The sequence below is a fragment of the Xiphias gladius genome, chromosome 14 (genome assembly GCF_016859285.1).
Source record: "Xiphias gladius isolate SHS-SW01 ecotype Sanya breed wild chromosome 14, ASM1685928v1, whole genome shotgun sequence".
In the NCBI taxonomy this organism is placed as follows: Eukaryota; Metazoa; Chordata; class Actinopteri; order Istiophoriformes; family Xiphiidae; genus Xiphias; species Xiphias gladius.
In genome coordinates, this window is record NC_053413.1 from 8354014 (window position 1) to 8372800 (window position 18787).

Consider the following 18787-nt stretch of genomic DNA (forward strand, 5'->3'; position numbering starts at 1 on the left):
AGTAGGAGCTGCAGTGAAAATTAAATGGTGAGTTTTTATTGGATCACTTTGGTGTCTTTAATGACATCGTTATGATCTCAGAGGGTGCCTGCAGATTCTCAGTGGTGTGATGAAATTATACTGCCACGCTTTGGCTGAGGTCGGACTTCAGGCCTGGCAGAAGTGTGACTGTCGTGACAGCCTGGTTTGTAGGTTTTGGTGACCAGGAGACATGTCACTGTCTTTCTTATGTACTCAGTTGTGTTTGACACTGACAATAAGCCTACCAAATTAAAATAAATACCTGAGATTGATGGTGTGCTTTGTCCCTGCAGCCTAATCCACTATGTCAAGCTTCAGTTTGCTTTTACAGTAAGCTCTGTGCGGTCATAACTATATCTCCGTATGTCTCCGAAGGCCCAAGTCCCTTGAAAGCCATTGACGTCTCGCCGCACCATGCTGCTCCCTCTTCCTCCCAAACACAACATGATAGACCCATTGACACGCCTTCACACCCAACTGAGCACAGCAACCAAAAAGAGGAAGGAAACACCATGAATGTAGAGGAATGCAGCCATTAAAAAGAATTAGATGAAACAGCTTGTGTGAAGGAAAACAGTAGAATCTTCACCCGACAGGAAGCTGTGATGCTCAAATATGAGTATTTGTTAATGGAGTGTCACTAATGGTACGTCGCTGCCAATTATTTTCATTTGTCTCAATATGTTTTTGTATAAAAAAGACCTTTTCATGATTAATATTCTGTAATGAAGTTGATTTTTAGCGTAGGGTGCTTAAAAACACACAATTTCCAGCCTTAAAAGTCTTCAACAGCCAAGATTCTACAATGTTGATTAAAGTGATTGTAACCGTTACCAACTTTTGTAGCCATCATCTGTGAAATACATACAATATATACACAATTATACAACTTAAACTCCTTTAAAAAGATTTTCATTCTGCTTTGTTTAAGCTTTTTAATTGACTGTTATCTTTTTTGTGTTCCTATTTTGTAAAGCATATTTTTGGCAAAATGTCTCCCTGACTGCTACTAATAATATTTCTCTGGTGTACATTACAGTTAATTGAAGTGCAGCAGCTGTCAGAATAATTACATGCTGATGTTTGCGACTTGGCAGGGAAGGATTACACTCAGCCACAAACTCTGGAGAGTTTCCTTTTCCTTTTTTTTCCCCTTCTTCGCCCTGCAAGCCGACGTTATTTCAGCCAAATGCCAACAGAAAAACTGGCCCTGAGACAGACGGAGGGTGAGCGAGACAGAGATGGATTCTGTTTGCCTAACTAGATACACACTGTGGAAAACTGTGGTAATCACAGGACTTGTTAAAAAATGGAAAAATATTTAAAATATGACAAAAATTCAATGTCCAAGGTTCAAAGTGTTGAATTCTAACTAATTAATTTTGTTCTTTTGTTACCATGTCCTATGAAAAAGACATTTGGTTAGCATATTCCTCATCCAAGCACAGTTCTTTCAAAAATCCTTATTAAGACAAATGCATTCTTTGACCCGGAGAAACTTCACTAATCATACTTTCTTGTGTGTCTAAAGAGCTTAAAGTTCAAATCCAGCCGGTCAAATGACCACAACTTCTCCGTGCTGCTGTTGGTGAGGACGAAATCCACTCTGCAGGAATCCACTGGACTTCTGCCTCCTCAGTCTTCTCCAGGTCTGCCTTCAACTCCCTGAATGCTACAGCGATATCTCCGTTGACAATCACTTTGTCAAACAAGTGACCGTACTGGTTCTCCATGGTTTCAGCAAAGTCAATCATGTCCTCAAAATCCTCCTCCTGTAAAAAGAGAACAGGATATTAACAGGATGCTATTTTTGGTCTACTACAGCTCTATTAGACTCTTTACATAGTTTGATATGTGTGTCCTTTTATTAATCATCAAGTAAAAGCAGAAAAGGATCTGAACAGTAAGCGTAATAAAAACAGCAATTAATGATTAATGATGATATCATTGTGACAAATACTGTTGACGGAATACTAACGGAATAGCTAAAGCCTGGCCATATGGTGCCAAAAACATTCTCCAAGAAGTCGTTTTGCAAATAATCTGCACATACTGCAACAAAACAGGGATACGGAAGGACCCCCCTGACCATTCAGCTACACTGACCGAGGCGTAACAGATCATTACATGCTGAGAGTAAGGATAAGAGGCCTTTTCACACCAGCTGCGGTACAAGTTGAAAGCACAGCCCTGTAAGACATGCCTGAACTCTCTTAAGGGCTGTGCTGCTTGGCACTGGGCAAACTCCAGCCATGCTGCAACACAGGTGTGTGACCTTGTGGGTTTAATAGGGGCAGCGTGGGCAGCAAACACTGAGTGTGGAACCAGATGGGGAATATTAAAGTGACCCATCATCCTTTTGTCCTGCCTAAAACACATGTATCATTAGACATACCTGCTTAATGTAAACTAATCCCTCATTCAGTCATTCTTTCACACCATTACATATACACACAAGATGTGACCCTTCTTCTGGACAAAATGTACTCATCTATATGTAAGTTATGGAAGAAGAAGCCACCCACCACGCAGCATTGTAACTCCCCCTGTGTCCTAAACCCAAACCACAGGGTCAGCCATGTGTAAGTCAAGGTGCACGAGTAAGCGTGCTTAGGTATGTGTATGTCTGGGGGGTTTGGTGGGTGTATTGAGTTCAGGGTGTTTGACCTCACACCGCCCTACCTGTTACAAGACATGGATCAAGCACCTGACTTCACACGTTACCTGGTGGAATGTGTTTTGCGTGTTTATGTTGTAGTTTCTCTTACTGAAAAGATCCTGACTGGGTGTGTGTCTTGTTCATCACAGATGAATTTAGCTCTCCTTCTGGTGAGACGTAGCTCCTCGATACGCGGTGGTTTCACAAATACCACGTATGGTTTGAATTCAGATGTGTACACAATCTTTATTTTCTGTAATGACAAAAACACAAAAGGAGGAGAATAGATAAAGGTGTAATTTATATTAGAAAACTTGTCTAAACAATGCAGACAGACACATATTAAAGGAATAAACCGAGATTTTGGAAGATCGACCCTTTGGCCCTTCATTATTCCATCTTGAGATCCTTGCATGGTGTGAAGCTTTTAGCATCATTCCAAATGCGGCAAAGTGAAAACTTACTTGCTACATGTTGAATTACCTTAATGCAGCAACTGAATGTGACAGTTTTGTGCAGAAGATTGGAGCAAAATTGATGATTTAAACATGATTTTTGATCTGAATCATGAGGAATTACTTTCCAGACTGTATAAATGGCATACAGGCACAAATAAGCAGAATATCAACAGCCTCCAGTGGAAATCTCCTTGTAATTTTTCTTTTTCCTTTTATATTCCCCTTTTTCTCAATTTTGGACTGCTCTCATGTACCACATTAACTGGACCTGCCATCTCCCAACTAGCAAGTATAGACAGCTGTGTGCTTCTTTTATTCCGACTCACATGGCGTCACCAGTCGCTTCATGTTAGGCAGGACCTTAATTGGCAGGGCATAACACATGTGGAGGTTCATGCTATCCCTCCACAGCACAGAAACCATGACAAACCAGTAGCATGTGATCCCTGACCGACTTCCCACCATGTGAACACTAGTAGTTATGTTCGACGGAGCGCCTGGCCAAGCAGGAAGCACCCGTGTCAGGAACTAAACTCTGCAGTGGTGACAAATGGGACCCTGGAAACGTATTATTTAAACATCAGCAGGTCATATGATGAAAAACTGAGTTTTCGTTACTGCTAAGGCAGTCGTCCTTCTCCTTGGACACTGGTCCAAATTCAGTTGACAGTTAAACATGAATGTAATTGTCTTCTTTTGATGGCATAATACTTACACTAGGATGTGCATCCAGGAGGCACACCTTGCCCTCAGCCATCACTCTATGCACAGAGTCTAGACGTGTTCCATAGTAATGACCTCTGTATCTCCCATACTCTATAAACCTAGAGGGAGAAAGAAACAGGCACAGAAACAGACAGGAAAGTGAGTAAGACAGCAAAAAATGACAATCAGATGGCAGTGGAAATGGTGGACATTACTCTCATGAAAAAGCAGAGGAACAGTGAGAGAAAAAAACACGAGAGGGGCAATTTTGAAGACCATGGAAAAGGAAACCTCAAGAGTGACACCTTCATATACAGTACCTATGATTGAGAATGTCCTCTTCAAACATGTGAGTTGATATGAAATGATAATCCATCCCTTCATTCTCCTGCCTTCTCTTCTCACGTGTGGTGTCTGAAAGAGAACAAGGAGGGAGGGAGGCTGTAGTGGGCTAAAAAAAGGTGGGAAAACATTTAGCGTGCAGGAGATAAAGGTGACAGTTATGAAACTTGAAGATGTCAGTCTTACGCGGTACAGCGACACCATAGCGGTCAGGGTCATAGATCAGGAGCCTCCTCTTCAGTTCATTAACGCCAACGCCGCTGGGCCCTCAAGACAAACATCAAAATACTGTGTTCTGACTGTGGGTATTCATTCGCAATATCACTGTGTACTAATGTTTTCCTTACGACAAGTCCAGCATCAAATAGGCTTAGTGCTCTGGTGTCACATCTGTCTTTATCATCAGAGAAGGAGAGAGTCAGACAGACAGCGCTCTGATTTCATACTGATTTCAGTCTGAAAATAATTCTCCAACGAGCCTCAGTCATTTTCTCTCTCTGTGTCTCTCTATCGAACTTTTAATGCTTCTATACCCTCTGGAAAATCCATAGTATCACTTCTAACTGTGACATCTGCAAAGGCACACAGTATCAATGTCATTATAGTGTAGGATGCACAGGATGAAGCACACACACACACACACACACACACACACACACACACACACACACACACACACACACACACACACACACACACACACACACACACACACATGCATACACACACATACTGTAGCATCTGGGATTTTCTTCTATTGCAGGTTTCTCCAGCCCCAGATTGCATCAGGCTCTAATGGAGCGTTGTCTGAAAGTAGGATTCCTGACATACCTGCCTTTTCCATCACTGCATTGCATGAGCTCGATACATTACAAAATATCAAGTTTATAGACTCTCCACTCTTACAGTGCTAATGTGTTTCACAGCTGCTCCACTGAACTGGAGAGGAGCATCACCAAGCTCTGTGGATACTTTCTTGCGACCTTTTATTTTCAAGAGCTACACAGTCTCTAGGGCTTAAAGTGGCTGGCAGTCATTTCACCAACTTTCCCGTGGCATAACTGTCTATTGTTTCATTCTAAGTGCATAGCAATGCAAACAAAAAGGATATATTTCCAACCTGGTCAAACATTATCCAGCTGGTCCTGTTTTAGCGATCCAGGTTTTGGTTTTCCTGTCTATAACTCTCATTGCCAATAAGCTATATATTCTTAATGATGACCTCCGGTCAATGAAGAGCATTTGCAGCAGACAGTAAAACGTAATCCAGAGTCAGGGTAAGCTCCAGCTCAATTAAAGAGGTCTAAATCTAAATCCAAGCTGTTTTAACTGTTCCAGTTTGATGATGGAGCACTTGGCTGACATAATGAAGGATCTTATTCACTATCTGCTCATCCCTTTTTCTCCATTCATCTATCATTTATTTCTTCTCTATCTGGTTTTTCTTTAGAATCTCTTCAGTTCATTGTGTTTCTCTCCTCTCTGCCTTCCACTTTCAATTCTCTTTTCCTCTTCTTCCATCTCTCCTCTTCTCTCTTCTATTTCCCTCAGTCAAAGATGACCTACAGTTGTGTCGTAAAATTACATTAAAAAGACCTTCACCGGGGCTCAATGTAAAATTCCTTGGGGAGAGATATAGCTCAAAAATACATAGAGCAGGCCTGCAGGATTGGCAGGGAAGTGAATCTGGGGTGGGCCAGTAGGTAATTTAGGAGAACACAATATATTCTGACTTGGAGTTTTCTGACAGTGTTTACGTCGTTCTGATGGGAAAGGATTGTTCTTTTCCTCAAGAGTAGGAACATAAATCTTCATCAGTGCATTACTTTTGATCAACAACAGCTTCAATAATACTGTCCTTTAAGTGAATAGGATCATGTTATTTTTAAGTTTTTATATGGACAAAAAAAGGCAGCCAGATAATATAAAACAGAACACAACTGACCACTATGTACATATTACATATAATCACAGTATCTACCATGTTCTAAACTTTGTATATAGCAATGTTAGACTAATTCAGCATAGGAACCTATTTTTTAAGTATTTGGCATTGTGCTTTTAAAACAAACTTTCCATACAACATGGGAACCTGCCTGTTTATGTGACTTTATGTGTAGCTCATACGTACCAACCAGAACGACCAGACGGTGTTTGTCCTTGGGGTCTCTGTGATAGGGGACCACCACTATGTAGGTAGGGGGACGAAGTAAGCCATGTACCCCTGCACTCCACCTCCTGGACCGGGCTGCATCTCTGGCCCAACTGCTCTTTCTACCAAGTCGGAAGCTCCTTCTTAAACCAGCTGGGAAAGAAATAAAGAGGCCTTAGACTTTGTGAGTGTATAGTGTGGCTGCTTTGCTGTGTATTAGTAAGTATACCAACCCACCTGTCAGGTGTATTACTGACCTGGCCACCTGGTGAATATAAGTCTATTATTCACTCCACCAATTTCTGAGGGAAATATATAGCTTGTTAGCAGCTAAATGCTCTACTAAGCTCACCAGCTAGCTGCTAACTTTATCTGTCTACCACTTGATACTGTTCAGATAACTGAGAACAGTTATATGCTGTGGCTGGAAAAGAGGTTGATGAGAGCAGTGAGAGCGAAACAAAACAGTAAAGACACAGGCCACTAAACCAAAACAAAGAGCTAAAAGAGGCTAAAACAGTCTGTACACCTAAGAAGAACTCGAGAGTCTGGTGACTATTCACTGTTGGTTCATCACTATTAGCAACCCCTTTCACATTACACATAGTAATTTGGTCTATTGTTGATGCAAATATTGATCAGTGCAGCTTAAAGAACACATATACATGTTGTTCCCTTAATTCAACCCAATCACAATTTTGAGATAATTCAATTGGCTCGATTCCTCTCAAGACTGAATTTCCTTCCATGATTCACCATCCATTTAACATTGTTTTTCCTGGGTGCAACGCTTGTACATCCCTTTAATATCAAATATGACCATGAAAACTACGTTATAACGTAACGTATAACTAACGTTATTAAAAAACATCAGATGCTACAATGACAACAAGGAATATGACAGAAGGAAGAGCTACAATAGGAATTGGAAGGCAGAATAGCAGGGTACAACACCATTTAAGAAACCATCAACAATGCCATACAAAATCTGGTGTCAAGCACTATCCTGAACAGCACAAATTTCAGTCGAGACAACAACTTAGTCTGTCATGCGTGGCTTGTAGGCCGTCTGACATCCAGTGTCTGCCATGCGACTGTGGTCTGGACTGACTTGGCAGGCTTGCTCTCTTTCATGATGTTAACTGCAGTTAAGTGATGGTGCCAGGCTTTCTTTGACGTCAGCTGTAATTTCACTTTGTAAGCATATCTGTCCATTTCCTCTCTGGTCTTCATTTTAAGAAACATGGCTCTATGGGTAGATATTTCAAACTTTTGTTTACATGGGATTTAAACTGATGTTTTCACTCATAAATTTGAAAGGGTAATACATGCTGTATAAAACCAGTGCTATACAGCAAATGAGAAATCTTATTTCCTAGAGCGAAATAAGGTCTGGAGGAAAACATCTTGTAATGAATCTGAATTAATTCTGACAGTGAAATTCTCATCTATTACTGTAAATGCTCTCAGCCAAAAAACTAGAATATTTTTCGAAATGCTAAGATATTTTTCTAGACAGTATGAAGGAAGGGTGAGAAGAGAGATAAGACTGAGTGGTTATATACTGGGCCTGAACCCTTCATGTCAAGAGTATATGATACAAACCTTAAGCTGCAGAGCAAAGGTGTTGACATTGGCTGTGAGTATAAAGCATCATAGTCTTCAAAGGACTCTGAAACCATTTAGGGCACTTAAGTGGTACTGAATTATTCAGTCTTACCATTTAAAGAAATAGTTAATCAATTTGAGAAATATGTTAATTTACTTTCTTGCCGAGAGTGAGACGAACAATTGATACCAACCAGTTACCTGTCCATTAAAGTCAAGGTTAAGAAGAAGTTCAAGCATCTTTACCAACTGTAAACTGACATATTTCTGAGTGAAAGAGAATATCTGGGCAGAGTATAGTGATGACAAGGATTTTAATTAAGTCCTTCAAATCAGATTGCACTAAATTAGACCTCAACAACATTCTCTGGAAATGTAAAAAAAAAAAAAAAAAAAAAAAAGTTGCTGCCAACTGATACCCAAACACACCTCATACTATGATACTAATTTAGCTTGTTACTATCAGAACATCTCTCCATTACTCCGGCTTCTGTGGCATATAGGCTAATGGTCAAATGTGGCTATATATGGTGAGCAGGTTTAGCTAGCTAGTTCATAAATGTAAGTATACACCCCTCAGTTCAAGATAATACATCAAAAATGTTGAACAGGAAGACAAAAGAGAAGGATTTTGATATAAATACTCAAAATTGATTTTTTTGACAGATTTTTCATGTAACAAGAAATAGGTCAACAGCTAGCTTAGCTTAGAATAAAGACTGGGGAGCATGGGGATACAGCTAGCATGGCTCTGTCTGAAGGTAAAAAGTCCAGCTACCAGTGACTCCAAAGCTATATAAGACATTATATTTGTTTGTTCAATCCATACAAAAACCAAATTCTAAAAAAACACCGGGATTTACAGGGTGTTATGTACTTCCTATCTGGTTCCATTGTTGCTATGCTAATCTAAGGCAACTGGATATGATATGATAGTGGTATAACTATAGGCAAGAAAGCAAATACGCATATTTCCCAAAATGTCAAGCTAGACAGATAACCACAGTCTAAAAAAATCTGTTAGCTGGTGACAAGTCAGTACAAGCAATTAGCTTGGTTTTAGCCTCTTTACCATGTCTTATCTTGTGTATCAATAAGACTACACTATGTCCCCTCTCTTTCACTAACTCTCTCCTGTGATTACACTGTATGCAGTCATTCAGTTGTGCAGCATCAATAAGGCTTTACACACCAGAAAAAGAGGAAACACAGAGTCTGAATCTCATCCTCAGGTGGAATCTGGTCTATGATAAGATGAAATGCACATTATTAAATGCACATGACTCATGCGATGTCTGTAATTACCCTGCCTTGTACAGACGTAAGGAACCTTTTTACAATCAGCCGTTAATGCACACCCCCACATGAACATCCTGCACTGCTCAGATGCACGCACGCAAATACACAAAAGCACATCACATCCAATCCATGAGATCAAGACAAATGGGATAAATGGAAAGGCAAAAACCACATTTCCTGTTTTAGTCCTTCCCCCTAAATCTACAAACCACAAAACTACATCATCATATGTACTGGTCTGTACTGTAAATATATCTGGGGTCTGCTTTATTGCTCTTTTTTCTCCATAGGTTTTTCAATACATATTCAACATGTGTGTGTTGTTGTGAGCTGTCATGTCCTATTGCCCTGAGTTGTATTGTCTTGTATCATACTGGTCCCTTTTCCAGTATCACTGGTATATGAGTGGAACAAGTCAAACATCTCACCAATGTGGATCCCTGTTATAGCTCTGTAGTCTACATCGTCTATGACTGGAAAAACAGGAAGAGAGAAGAGGAAAGAGTGAGGAAATCATGGGCACAAACCACAGGGCGATGACATGTGCGTTGATCTGAAATTTCATACTCAAAGTATTAACATATGTTCTGACCCTAATGTCTTAATATTTTGCTTTAGCAATTCTAATAATAGTTTTATTTAGAAATGATATCCACAATTTAGAAATATTAATAACTACCTTACTCTTACAAAGTGATTGCTAGTGAAAAACTAAAGCACACTGTAGGAGGAAAGATACTTGGTTACAACAGAGGAACATTTCACAAAATCCTCTCCATTTTGGAAATATGATGTGGGCAGAATTACACGATTATTATCTTTGGATAACACAACTCTTTAAATCTTTAAAAAAGCTGAAGCCAAAACCCAAAATACAGTATACGTGTGTATAATATCATTACAATTATTCTGCTGATGCTAAGTTTTCAAAATCAAATTTAAACAGACAATACCGTCTTCCTCATCTGCGGAGCATGTGGAGAAAACAAAAGTAGTGAGTACAACAGGAGGGCAGCAGAGCTCACCCATGACCTTTACCATGGCCTTCAGACATGACCTGTCACCTCTCAGCTTAGCACTGAAGGAGCTCCATTGTGTTTATTGGAAAGTCTTAAAAGGTTTTTATTATTGTCAGGTGTGGTGATTTTATGGACAAACGTTGGCTCAGCACCTGGTGGTTTAACTTCCCGAGGCTTGAACAGGGCCTTGGGTCGCTGTAGTGCAACTCTCCTGTAAGAGGCCAGACAAAAATAGGTAGACAGGATTTTATTAAAATAGCTCCCAGGAATTATATGACAGAGTTTTGTTGTTAAAGTGAGTGACTCAGAAGCATAAAAAGACTACCTCTCATGTAGCTGCTGTGAGGGGATGAGCCTTGCCCGTCTGTTGCTGTCTCTGATGCGACAGGCCTGCCACCAGGTGTCATCCTCCATGCTGACAATCTGGAGGACGTCGCCCCTTTTAAAGGAAACTGCTGCATCCTTGCATGGGACAGCGGGATCCTCGTTTGGATCATAGTCAAAAAGAGCCCGTACAAACAACTGAGGAAAGACAATCATTACATTTTTTTAGCCGTCAAACAGACTGGTGACAAAGGAAAATACACGTTCCACCTTATTTATTTATTCATTTTTCTCTATTTCCACTGCAGCTTCATGGACTTCTGTATCCTGACAATGGACAATTGTCTGGTGTTTCTTCACATATGTTGGTGTCATTTTTGAGAAATGACCACCATCACTGAAAATAATTCATTGCAAATGCTCGCTGCTCTAACAGTTTCCAGCTTGGACATCCACTCCATGTATGTGGTGCTGGTGATCTATAATTCCTTCTAAAAAAAGAGGGTTGGGAAATTTGACATTTTCCTCATAAGGTTTATAGATTTATTATTAATGTTAAATTCATTAGATACGACTCAACATATGTGATGTGTATAAAATGATAAATCAAGTGTTTAAATTAGAAAAAGCTATAAATTGTAATGAAGCTAGTGAGTGTCATATCCTTGACTGACTGATCTGAATTTACTTCTTGACAACCACACTGCTGTAGTGACAGCACCATGGCAAAAACACAAAATATAATCAAACACACAAGATACCACTAATTTCATCTCTTCTTACTGAAAACAGGTGGGCAGCTTTCCCCATGCAGCCAGATTGCATGCTAACGTAAAAAAACACAAAGCACTGGAATATTTTAAGTTAATATTTACTGTACCTTCTTCCTATTTGAAGATATTTCTTCCTTGGAGGAGGCAGGAATGATTTTGAATGTAATGTCATGCTGAGAACGAGCCTGTGCAACAGTGACATAAAAGAAATAGTTTCATACTTTGGGAAGCGGTTTTCTGTCTTTCAGTGTGTTAGATGAGGAAATTGATACCCCTCTCTTGTTGTACGCATACCAGTATAAAGCTACGCCCAGTAGCCGTTCAGCTTAGCTTAGAATTAAGACTGGAAATAGGGGAAACAGCTAGCCTGTCTGAACCTTTGTCCACCTTTAAAGTTTACAAGGTAGTATATTCATCTCAATTATTTAATCAACTGTCCGATATTTTTAGCAAGCAGTTTTCCCATTTATAGTCTTTATGCTATGCTAAACAAACTGTGTCCTGTCTATAGTTTCATATTCTTTTAAAAGAGAAGGCTGGATAGTATATATTTTTCTCACTGTCAATAAGCCAATGAAAAAACCGAGACCAACAATTAATTGATTCTACTAACAAGCATTGCCTGTGTAACCAAAGCCTGATGTAGCTTATTCTTTTGTATCACAGAGCTCCATTGTTTTTGATAATGAGCCACACCGTCGCACTGTGTAACAGGTTCTTGTGTTACCATGAACAGGGGCACTACAGTTTAATTTGACAAATTTCTGTTGTGAATATTCAATAGCACACAAAATTTGGATTAATCTGCCTTAGGAAACAGCCCCAAACATATGTTTTCTATTTACTCATGTTTGAGTAACATTGCCCAGCTGTTTTAGGAAATTACTGGACCTATTTTAAAAATGAAACTATAGATTTATGCTTGTTTTTTTAAGATTTACATCTCCAGTAGGAACAAATAGGGTTGGAGATGAGAGACACACAGATGGTATAGAAGTTGAAAGGTACTTAGAGATGCATTGATACTTTGTTCTTGTCTTTTCATGAGATTTCTTGACAATAATAAAAATATGAAACAATGCCAGTCTTATCCTTTTGGGTTACACCAGTGAAAAGAGAAGAGAAAACGATGGGAGCAAGAGAAGAGAAGGAAACAGGGACTTCCAATGAGAATTCACTGAAGCAAACTGTGGCTGCACAGTAGAGGTGAGACCAACCAGAAGAGGAAGGATTTCCTTTGGCTTCTTGTGCTCCAGTGAGACTCCATTCACCTCTTTCAGCTCATCTCCTTCATGGATCAGGCCTTCAAAGTGTATGAACAATTGTAATGTTACCACAACACAATATAAAGGCACAGGAATAGACAAAACTGTAATAACTGAGAGTTGATCAGCTTACCGCTTTTATCAGCTGCACCTCCTCTCATGATCCGCGCCACTACAATAGCCCCAGTGGCTTTATCCCTCTTAATTGTTGCCCCCTTGCGGATGGTGATTAGGGAACGAAAGGATGATGGACAAACAGAGGAGATGCACAGAGGCAAAGAGGTCAAGTGAGGGAGAGTGAAAATAACATGTTGATTTTATTACAGCCCAGACAAGCTTCTTTTTTAGAGAAACTTAACTCCAGCTAAAGTTATTTGTATCAAGACATGACCATTTAGTCAGCTGCCTTCATGTAACACACAATGTGCTGGAAAGGGTTATCCACATCAGCATTATTTTCAACAGATGTTACTGATGTGGAGCAAATCACAATGGAAAGAGCATCTTATGTAGCTGACTACAATCAACTCAAGCTCGGGTGTAATCCTGTTGTTTGGAAAACAGGAACATACTGGATTGATCAAAGACACCATGTCAGAAAAAGGTCAGTCCCCTTCCAATCTACTTTTGGGATCAATACAAAAGTATGTTCTTTATTATTGGTCCCAAGCACATTCCCTTTGGAAAGCTGAGCCGCTTACACACAAGCATACGCACACTGCAAAAAAAATGTCGATCATTAAGTTAATTATTCTCCTATTTTACCCTAAAATCATTTTTTTCTTTAAAAAGATAAAAATCATCTCTGCCAAAGGGGGTTTAGTTACTGGCACTGTTTGTTTTTCTTTTAGTTAGTGGGATATCTCAAAAACCTGTCAACAGATTTCAGTGAAATTTGGTAAAAAAAAAAAAAAAAAAAGTGAGGCCACAGGCTGAGAAACAAATGCTTGGTTTTTGATGTGGATCCAGGAATATTTTTTTTAAGGAATTTTAACTTTGCATGCGAGGGCATTTTTGAACATTTCTACTGTTTTCTAATGAACTACTGGGCCTACTTGAAATGAAAAAAAATCTGGCACCTGTACCCCATAGCTTATCATTACTATAGGTATTTTATGCTGATCTTTATGCAGATGCAAATAAAAAATTTTGAACTTATTGTGAAAATAACAAATTTAGAGGATTTAGAGGATTTTGTGCCCTTGGTGGAGGTGGAGATAGGCATTCTCTGTAGTTTCATTTGTTTTCAGTCCAGCTCATTTGATCCAGGAAATTTACAAAAATTAGTGGCAATGGCTTGGATCAAGGCGGAACTAGGCAGACAACTGTGGTAGTATCAGGAAAATGAGTTATGATTAAAGACTTTGAAACAAGTTGATTTACATCAGGAGCAGAAATGATCCCAATCCCTTAAATCCACAATACTGCTTTTGAGGACTTCATTAAGAGGCATATTTTTGCAGTGCATACACTTTGCATGCTTACACACCACACACACACACACACACACACACACACACACACACACACACACACACACACACACACACACACACACACACACACACACGATATATGGCAACAAAGATGTGGAAGAATTGCCTCTGTAAATTCCTGGTTGAAGAAAATGAGCGGCAGCCCAGAAGCAGAGGTGATCCAGGTGGCTGCTCGCTTTCGTTCTGTTACACCGTGGCACTTGTGGCTTTAGCTCGCTATTCTACAATATAACATAAATTTAGTCGCCAGATAAAAATTCAGCTTTGACTCTCTAGCATATGTTTATTCCTTTGAATTTCCTGTGTATGTCAGTTATTGTGGCTGGACAAATTACACATTTTTAAGTGCAGTTGCCCAGTTACATGATTGTCTTAACTTAAATACTTGCATTTGTGTTTGTTTTGTGTCGGTTATGAGGCCAGGTAGAGCAAATTAGAAACAGTCTTACATGTAGCCAAGTACAGCTGTCCTTTCAGAGCCATTGTAAGAATGCTATTGGGTAGAGTGAAAAATGTTTTCAAGTTTATGGAAAGGGTAAAATGCTATTTCTTGGTCATTATTTGTCACAACAGGAAGTTTTATATGATTGACATATTTTAGTGTATAATGCAGTGTTCAAGTTTTTTTTTTTTAACTTAGAGGGTTTACTTGGGAAATACATGTATTCGCTTTCTTGCTGAGAGTTATCTGAGAAGACCATTACCACTCTCATGTGTGCATGCTAACGTAAATATACAGCTAGAGCCATCAGACAGTAATCTTAGATTTGCATAATGACTGGAAACGGAAAAAAAATGGTTGCCTGGCTCAGTCCAAAGATTTTTAAAAAATCGGCCTACCAACACCTCTAAAGGTTATTAATTAATGCGTTTCAATAGTTCTCTCCATCTAAAAATCTTTGGACAGAGCCGGGCTACTTGTTTCCCCGTGTTTATTCTAAGATAAGCTGAACACCTACTGGATCTAGGTGCCTTTTAGCATACATGCATGGGAGAGCATCAATCTTGTTATCAACTCTCGGCAAGAAAGTTTATGTGGATTTTCCAAAGTGTCGAACAATTCATGTAAGCCAATGAGGAGACAGATATTATTTTTCTAACATTGAAACACAAAGACATTTACTGACCAGTGGTTCTTTGGTTTTGACCAGACTGACAATTTTGACTGAATCCTCATCCTCCTCCAGTACATCTTCAGGTACTGGTGGCATAGTAGGCTCAAAGTCTCTCTGAGCTACAGCATCATGGACAGACAGGAGACTCTGTGAGGCAAACAGAAATACAGTGGCTGCTCACTTTGAAGTGTAGGATCTGTGGGTGGATGCGATACTGGGACTAATCACCTTTAATGCATCTCACTTTGTACGGAAAAAATGGCGCTGGCTAAGATCAGCAGTATATTTCAAACAAAATGGAAATAGGCATGTTGGCTCTCAAGCTGCATGCCGAATTCAGCATTGTGAACAAATGCCAGTGTAATCACTGCAAAAGTCAGCTCATTTCATTTCATCCACTCTAGAAGAAGGCATGCTGTAAAACCAGTGTCACAACAGTTTTACCAACACAGGTTTACACCAACATTTTTAAACCAACTGGTTAGGTTCGAGACGGTTAATGTAGTTGTTAGGTTAAAAAAATGGCATGTACTCACACAAAAATGCAACCAATCCCTGCTGACTCATGAAAGGTGACTTGGTAGTGAACAAGAATGTGCAAAAATTCTGGCTGGCCTGCCTGCTCTCACTACAGCGACTGAAACCAAATACAGCAGTTTCTCTTTGGTTGTAAACCTTCAATTTTGCCAGTGCCAACATGCCAAATTTAATTTAGTTTGGAACGTACTGCCAGTCTGTGGGCCACCTGAGAGCAACCCTCCACATCACTAACAGTCCCTCTGCCTGCAGTTGCACTGGCTCAGCTCAAACATCACAAATGTCTTAGAAAAAAGCTCCTTTTCCAGTGCAGGACTGGGAATTGATCTGAGTCACTATCAATGCCCAGGCAGTTCATTTAGGTTTTTTTTTTTTTAATTTTTTTTTAACTCTTGCAATTTGAAAACCCCTGGTTTGTATGCAGAAAAACAGTGTTCTGGATAAACATTACTCTCTTACTGTGAGCCTACATAAAGTACATTAGCAAAAAAATTTAATTTACTGTAATGAGAAAGAATGAAAAGAGGGGAAACATCTGCTCATCAATGTAATTTTAATAATCACCCAATCCATCTGTCAGTTAGTCTACTTGTTATCCCTGAGTCCATCAACAGTTGTTCTGGTTAGAAGCCGCCAACGCGTGAGCAATGTGTGTCTGGCCACTTTCAGAGACTGGTTTTCAAAAAACAAACATTCATATACAGAATATTATACCCAGTGTCTCTCATAAGTATGTGTGAGCACCTGCGTTTGGGCCAAGAACAAACAGTTCATTAAGACTGTTTAAACAAACCTGTTAGTTGTCGTCTGGCTTTAGCTCCTCATTAAGAATAGCCACAAATTCTGCAGCTCACTGGAAAACCATATACTGTGCGTATTTATGTGTGTGTGTGTCTGATATATGACTGTCAGCAGATCTGAAATAAGGAAACATGCATTTGAGTATTCTGGGCCGCTACATGACTGAACACTAATAAACATAACTAGGGAGTAGATTAGCTGCAATGCCAGTGTGGTTAATAGATGTCAGCACTTCTCAGCGAGGAGACTAATGAGGTGAAATCAATTTAAATAAAATTTACAGTTGGATTAATTTGTCTCTTTGTGTGACCCATATAAGAGCCAACTGTAGGAAACAAAATGCTTTAAGCCTTTTGATGTGTGAGTAGGCTCCACTGTTCAGTTGCCTGAACAGCTTCAGAATAGGTGAGATGAGGCATGACTGCATGGAAATTAGGCTCTCAGATTACAGTTCCACGGTTAGCTATGTTAAGAAAAATGACTGAACATGTATCTACACTATTCATAAGTGGGTTTATTTTATCGTTAATGATCCTTTCAGATGGGGGCACTAGAGTAGAAGGCAGCAAAACAACATCTTCTGACTGGATTACATTCTTGCTTCATAAATGGTCCATGTGAATGGCAATTATAGGATATGCTTCAGTGACAGAAAACTACAGTTTAGGGACTGTTTATGTGTGTGTGCGGTAAAGTTACAGAGATGAAGAGGTCACGTAAGGGAATAGTTTGACATGTTAGGAAATACACTTAATCGGTTTCTTGTTGAGTGTTGATAAGAAGCTTGATGCTCCTGTCATATCTGTCCCTTAAATATGAAGCTATAGCTAGATGGTTACCTTGGCACAGCATAAAGATTGGAAACAAACAAAATCTGACAACCAGCCCCTCTAAAGCTCACTCGTTAACACATTATATTTTGTTTAATCGGTACAAAAACCAAAATGTAAAAACGACAGATTGTAGTTTTATGGAGGGTTAGGTGAATTGTTTACCTTTGGACAAGAAAAGATAGCTGTTTCCCCCTTCTCCAGGTTTTTTTCTGCTAAGCTAAGATAACCATCCCCTGTAGTTTCATATTTAATAGACAGATACGAGAGCAGTATTGATCATATCGTTTAACTCTCAGCAAGAAAGGGAACTGAAATATATATATATATATATGTATATGTATGTATATTTATAGATATAAGATGTTAATGGTGAGCTTTAGAGATGCTGGTAGCCAGATTTTTTGTTTTCTACATTTAGACTTTTTTCAGTAGTTTGGCTGAGCTAAGCTAAGGTAACTGTCTCCCGGCTCTAACCTCATATTTAATGGTTTAACTTCATACAAACACTGGACACGGGGGGGGGGGGGGGGGCAGCTAGCTTAACTAGTTATTTTTCATTTGTTTAATCAGTACGAAAACCAACATGTAAAAATTTCAAGTTGCAGTTTTATGGGGAGTGTCCTGGCTAGCCAGGCTAGCTGCTTCCCTCTATTTCTAGCCTTTGTGCTAAGCTAAGCTAACTGGCTATTGGCTGTAGCTTCATATTTATTGTATAACCATGAGAGTTGTATAACTCTTTTCTACTAACTTTCAGCAAGAAATCAAACAACGGTACTTCCTAGGATGTTTAATTATTATAACTAAGAGTACTTTGTTCCCTTGGTAGAAATTATGTGATTTGACAGGACAAAGGACATGGCTGGGGAAGTTTTAGGTAAACAATCATGTGCAAAGCTACAGGTGCACATCTCATCACCTTGAAGTGGGGTCTGGAAAAGAGGGAAACCAGTTCTTTGACTTCATCTCTCCAGCCTTGGTATTTCAGCTCCTCCACCAACTGGAAGCAGAGAAAAAGTGAAGAAAAAGCAGGATGTATTTTTTTTATAATTAGAGGTATACATTTATATCATGGCCTGAGTGAGGTTTGTTCTAGTCTACACTGCTCTGGCCAAGAGAGACAGGGTTAGTGAAATTCAACTTATAGTCAGACTGCAGTGCCACATCATCTGTACTTTCAACTCGAACTTGCTTTTCTTTAATTGATATTAATTATTTGTCTGTGTGCCTGTTTTGGTTTTTCGTCTTTTATCCACTGTTAGAAAAAACAAAAAAAGCTCCTGAATGTTAAAGGCTACACGACAGCTGTGGCGACAGCTAAAACAGAGCAGCCTTAACCGTCAGCAGCAAGTGGACAGGCGGCAAGTGACTGTGTGCAGTCGC

The 18787-nt window shown here is 39.5% G+C and overlaps 1 protein-coding gene across 8 annotated transcripts in view; it reads right to left on the reverse strand.

Annotated features, from left to right (window-relative positions):
• LOC120798850 (MAGUK p55 subfamily member 7-like) overlaps window positions 1-18787 on the reverse strand; it is a 24620-nt gene continuing 5833 nt past the window's right edge. For 6 of the 8 annotated variants that reach the window (XM_040143604.1, XM_040143603.1, XM_040143599.1 and 3 more), the window contains 14 exons: window positions 18324-18404; window positions 15249-15383; window positions 12759-12840; window positions 12578-12663; window positions 11468-11545; window positions 10589-10785; window positions 10416-10474; window positions 9673-9717; window positions 6317-6490; window positions 4372-4452; window positions 4164-4257; window positions 3854-3962; window positions 2790-2933; window positions 1-1793 (listed from right to left, as the gene is read on the reverse strand). In XM_040143604.1, the coding sequence (XP_039999538.1) occupies window positions 1563-1793; window positions 2790-2933; window positions 3854-3962; window positions 4164-4257; window positions 4372-4452; window positions 6317-6490; window positions 9673-9717; window positions 10416-10474; window positions 10589-10785; window positions 11468-11545; window positions 12578-12663; window positions 12759-12840; window positions 15249-15383; window positions 18324-18404 (1596 nt within the window). In that variant the 3' untranslated portion in view covers window positions 1-1562. The remainder of the gene's footprint in view (window positions 1794-2789; window positions 2934-3853; window positions 3963-4163; window positions 4258-4371; window positions 4453-6316; window positions 6491-9672; window positions 9718-10415; window positions 10475-10588; window positions 10786-11467; window positions 11546-12577; window positions 12664-12758; window positions 12841-15248; window positions 15384-18323; window positions 18405-18787) is intronic. The other 2 variants (XM_040143606.1, XM_040143600.1) reach the window with 2 other exon arrangements.